This window comes from Lepidochelys kempii, chromosome 10 (assembly GCF_965140285.1).
Source record: "Lepidochelys kempii isolate rLepKem1 chromosome 10, rLepKem1.hap1, whole genome shotgun sequence".
NCBI classification, from domain to species: Eukaryota; Metazoa; Chordata; order Testudines; family Cheloniidae; genus Lepidochelys; species Lepidochelys kempii.
The window spans coordinates 47,998,719-48,003,592 of NC_136389.1; the positions used below are offsets into that span (position 1 = coordinate 47,998,719).

At 52.0% G+C, this 4,874-nt stretch overlaps 1 protein-coding gene across 1 annotated transcript; it reads left to right on the plus strand.

Annotated features, from left to right (window-relative positions):
- The first annotated feature begins 365 nt into the window (after positions 1-365).
- LOC140917929 (zona pellucida sperm-binding protein 3) lies at positions 366-3,639 on the plus strand. The gene is made up of 9 exons (XM_073361459.2): positions 366-779; positions 1,527-1,645; positions 1,726-1,829; positions 1,901-2,078; positions 2,156-2,276; positions 2,377-2,468; positions 2,557-2,702; positions 2,826-2,951; positions 3,494-3,639. The coding sequence occupies exons 1-9, from the start codon at positions 366-368 to the stop codon at positions 3,598-3,600; spliced, it is 1,407 nt and encodes a 468-aa protein (XP_073217560.1). The 3' UTR covers positions 3,601-3,639.
- Positions 3,640-4,874: the final 1,235 nt, after the last annotated feature.

A 4,874-nucleotide genomic window follows, 5' to 3' on the forward strand; every position in this document is an offset into this window, starting at 1 on the left:
TTTGCCGCTGTGTGATTTGTGGATCACAGTGGAGCCAAACCCAGGATTTACAGGCCTAAATTGGGGATTGAGGGGCCTGGGTCCCTTTGTGGTGGAGCCCACCCTTAGCCTTCCATTGAACGAAACAGGGCAGGAATTTTCCAAACTGCAGCTGATGTACTGACCAACAGGTGGAGCTGATTCCCATTGGCCCTCCTATTTCCCTGGTTCAGGGCGTGGGCACTGGGCATGATTGGGCCCCGGTTACCTGCAGATTAGGGGAGGGTGTTAATTACCTGGGACAGCTGTCACCTGGCTCTGAGTCACGGTATAAAGCCCCAGAGCAGCAGTTTCCCTCCATACTGGATTTGCTGCAAGCAGGCAAGATGGGGTACAGAAACAACCTGTGCTTTGTTCTTCTGTGCTGGGTGGTCAGTGGGGTGACCTGTTACAATCCCTGGGATTTCTCTAGGATTGACTCTGCCATCTGGAGACCCACCCCCAGGGCTGAGCCCCCTCAACGACAAGCCCATGTTCTCTCTCTTGCCCAGCCCTACCCCTGGGCTCGGGCTGATACTTCCCAGCTCAGGGCTGTGTCCGTGCTGCAGCCTGTCATGGTGCAGTGTGAGGAGGCTCAGATGGTGATCACTGTGCACAGGGATCTGTTTGGGATGGGGAGACTGATCAAAGCTGCTGACCTGAGCCTTGGCCCAGCTGCCTGCCGGTACGTGTCCCTTAATGATGCAGAGAACACAGTGATCTTTGTAGCTGGGCTCCATGAATGTGGCAGCACCTTGCAGGTAAGGATTTATGCAAGTCAGGAGCCCCTACTGATCCCTAGCATCACTGCCCCTGCCTTGTCTGATGGGGTAAAAATGGGGCAGCAGGAGAGAACAGTGGGTGGGATTTTGTCCATGTTATTGATAAGCTCCCTGGTTTTTCCTGGGTGCTTCTTCTTAGCTTCCAGTCTCATGCGCCAGGCAAAGAATTCTGCCTTGCTCAGCTCCTGGAGCAGGCTCACAAGTGGAGCCTGAAGAGGGTGCTCTTGTGGCTCAGACAGACTTTACTTCTAGACCCCCCCGTCCAAAGTCTGTCTGCAGACTCCACAGACCGGAGCCTGCAACTGAATAAACTGATTGGTGTTAGCCTGAGCTCTGCATAGTCTGTAGGAGGGAAAGGGACAGACTACTGGCTTCCTTAATCCCTGGTCAAAATTCACCTCAAGGCAGCTAACAGATTAACCCTGGGGGTTTTACTGTCTGAGATTCCTTCACAACCTGCACAGAGGAAAACAGTGAGCAGAGTTGTGTAAAATGGCACTACTGTGGTGCTCATCTTCCGATGGCTGCTCTAGCAGACTGAGCTCTGAAATCCCCTGCTTCTAGTGTCCAGTCCTTCCAAAGGCAGTTGCCAGTTGACTGGGCACTGGTTGGAAAACTTGAGCTCAAGTTTTCCATCTGGCTGAGGCTTGTTCTTAGGCCCATCTGAATGACTTTACAAATGCTCTGTGTACTAGTGTTAACCCTTCCATGTCTGCTGCTTCCCAGATGACCCCAGACTCCCTGGTTTACAGCACAAACCTGAACTATAACCCCACCCCTGCCAGCAACCCAGTGATCCTGAGAACCAATCCAGCTGTGATTCCCATTGAATGTCACTACCCCAGGTGAGAGTCTGAGATGCTCAGATCCCCTCCCTCCCCTTCTGGAATCTGGCTCAGTGACTGAGGTTTGCTCCTCCTCCCAGGAAGGACAATGTGAGCAGTAAAGCCATCAAGCCAACATGGGTTCCCTTCAGCTCCACCCTGTCTGCTGAGGAGAGGCTGGATTTCTCCCTGCACCTGATGAATGGTAGGTGGGAGAAGCCTCCAGGGGAGCCCTGCCTGCCTGTCTGTCCTGCTCACTGTGAACTTGCCTTGCAGATGACTGGAGTGCTGAGAGACCCTCCAATGGATTCCAGCTGGGGGAGGTCATGCATATCCAAGCTGATGTCAGCACTGGGAACCATGTGGCTCTGAGGCTCTTTGTGGACAGCTGTGTGGCCACCCTGAGCCCAGACAGGGACTCCTCTCCCCGCTATGCTGTCATTGACTTCAATGGGTAAGAGCTGGGAGCCCTTTCTAGACTAAAACAAGACTGATCAGGGACTCTTACTGACCCTTGATTCTTGTGTGTAGGTGCCTGGTGGATGGGAGATCAGATGACACCACCTCGGCCTTCATATCCCCCAGGCCCAGGCAGGACACGCTGCAGTTCATGGTGGATGTGTTCAGGTTTGCAGGAGATGCCAGGAACTTGGTGAGAGCCCACATTTCTGCTCCAAGTCGATTTCCCCAGGCTAAGCAGCTGTTAGGGTCCCCTGGGATGGTCCTAACCCCTCTTCCCACTTCCCTTCCAGATCTACATCACCTGTCATCTGAAAGTCACTGCAGCTGAGCAAGCCCCAGATCCCTTGAACAAGGCTTGTTCCTTCAACAAAGCAGGCAACATGTGAGTAGCCTAGAACCCCATCAGGGGAGTGACAGGCAGCCTAGAACAGAACTCTTCACTGTAGATGACTGTTCCTGTTCTGTTCCAGCTGGTCTCCAGTGGAAGGCATCCGAGACATCTGCAGGTGCTGTGAGACTGGGAACTGCGCATTCCTTGGAGGACAGTCTGGGAGAGGCAGCCCTCTGGACAGATGGTCAGGGAGGCGCTTCCAGAGAGATGTGGCCTCCAGGCATGGTAGGTTCTGTGCCCACTTCACCTGGGAAGATGTCTGGCTTACTCCAGCAGACTGTTCCTGGGGGATCTTCCACCCAAAATGGGATGGATTGGTTTTCTAGTAGTGCTTCTCTCCCAATACAGGTGAGCCCTTGGTGAGGGAAGCTGAGGCTGATGTTGTGGTAGGACCCATGATCATCTTGGATACTGATCAAGGATCAAGGGATCTCTCAGTTGCTCAAATGGAAGCAGAGAAGGCAGCATCAGAGGGTAACTAGTTCTAATGAACAAGTCTCATGGTGCCTCTATTGTCACTACTAATCTACATTGGGTTTGCTGGGAAAAGATGCACTAAAAGATGGAAGAAATGAGTTTTACAAAGTCAGTTGTAAGAATCCCTTAGTCCAAGGAGGGAGTGTTAATAATGAGTCAACAAGACTCAAGAAGGGCTCCTTGTTGAGAGGGTCCAACCAGAGCCAGTCAAACATAGGACTGTCGGCCACTGTAGCCTGGGCTTACCTGCTGGGACACCAGTTGTGTGACCTGAGACCTGCAACCTATTATCCAGTGGGATTTATAAAGAGGTGCTGATCTCCTGCTCCAGCCACTTCTAGTAGACAAACTCCAATATGTATGGCTATAAAAGACTTCAAAAAACAGCCCTACAATACAGCTCAAAGAAAAAATCCCCCATTTTATTAACTGTGGCCTTGACTCATGTACCCAGCGAGTCCCTGGTAGATTTTTGGAGAGGAGAGGTTGCTGGAGAAGCAACTAGCTGCAGTTTTAACCATGTGTCCTTCCTCTTGTAGGATTCTCTTCTACAGCTGGTCTGATCTCAGTGGCAGCTGCCATTGCACTGGCCTTTATTACGCTGGGGATACTCGTATACAGAAGATGCAGCCATTCCAGTGCCTGAGCAGTCACAGGCCTTTTTACCTTCTGTCTAATGTAAATAAACCCCAATGACTTGATTCTGGTCTGTGACGTATTAATGGGCAAGGGAGATGCCTTCCCTTCTGTGGGGAAGGAAATGGTGTGGTTGATGCACCAACCACATTATGGACACACCCACGGGGCTGCATGGGGAGAGATCATGTGAAGGTGAAGAAAGCAGAGATTGCTGCCTTCAGGCTCCCAGAGGCAAATGGCAGGGGGATTTCCCTCCATCTGAACTGTCCATCTGGCACCTGTAACCATTACAGGGCTCTTGCAGTAGAGAGAACACACATCCCCCAGCCACTGTGCCCTCTAAGTGAAACAGATGCCATGAGGGAGTTCCTACTGACTCCATGACTGGCTTTAGGTTATGCTCTAGGGCAAGGGTTTTTAAACTTCATTGCACTGTAATCCCCATTGTCCAACTACTGCCCTGGTCCAGGGGTAAAAACCCCCAGGGCTTACCCTGGGGAGCAGGGGCTGTAACCTGAGCCCCACTGCCTAGGGCAAAAGACTGAGATCTGCCAAACAGGGCTGAAGCCCTTGTGCTTTGGCCCTGGGCACTGGGGCTCAGTTGGCAACTTTAGTTTGAGCCAGTCTAACACAGCCTTGGCAAACCCATTAAAATGGGGTGGTGACCCACTTTGGGATCCTAACCTGCAGTTTAAGAACTGCTGCTCTAGGGTAACTACTCACCTTAGAGAGAAGGATCGGGGCACTTTAGACAAACTGGTCTCACCATGGACTGAAATCATGGCTGGGGTGAACTCTTTAGGCTCAGGCTAGTTAGTTCTGCAGGCTAGCCCTGTTCTCTTGCCACCAGGCCTAGGCAGAAAGTGTCTTAAAAAAAACTTTCCAGTTTCTGTGCCCTTACCTGCAGTGGAGTGAGGCCTGTACAACAATGATCATGCAGCCTCTACTCAAACCCAAGTGTAAAGGGCTCTATCTAGGTCTCTACCGTGGTAGAGACAACACAGCCAACCCTGCTCTAGGACAGGATGTCACTTCTTCAACATCTGCCCTTTAGCTGTGTGGAGAGCAGATCCAAGACCAGGGTTGCACAAATAAACCTCCTCAGCAGGCCAGAGGAGAGTAAAGGGAGCAGCAGCGTGTATGTTCCCAGAACAAGCTCTCTGCCGGAGTGGTTATTCACCCTCTCCCGTGTGATGCTGCAGTGGGGCAGGAGCAGCCTCTTTCCTCCAACACATGCAGCTCTCTGAGCAGGGGCCCTTGGAGGCTTGCTGTGCACCTGCA

Excerpts from the sequence above, each read along its gene's own strand:
- LOC140917929 (XM_073361459.2), top strand. The coding sequence starts at position 366 with ATGGGGTACAGAAACAACCTGTGCTTTGTTCTTCTGTGCTGGGTGGTC. Across the intron at positions 2,079-2,155 it reads GCTGTCATTGACTTCAATGG|GTGCCTGGTGGATGGGAGAT; the intron begins GTAAGAGCTGGG and ends TCTTGTGTGTAG. Across the intron at positions 2,277-2,376 it reads CAGGAGATGCCAGGAACTTG|ATCTACATCACCTGTCATCT; the intron begins GTGAGAGCCCAC and ends CTTCCCTTCCAG.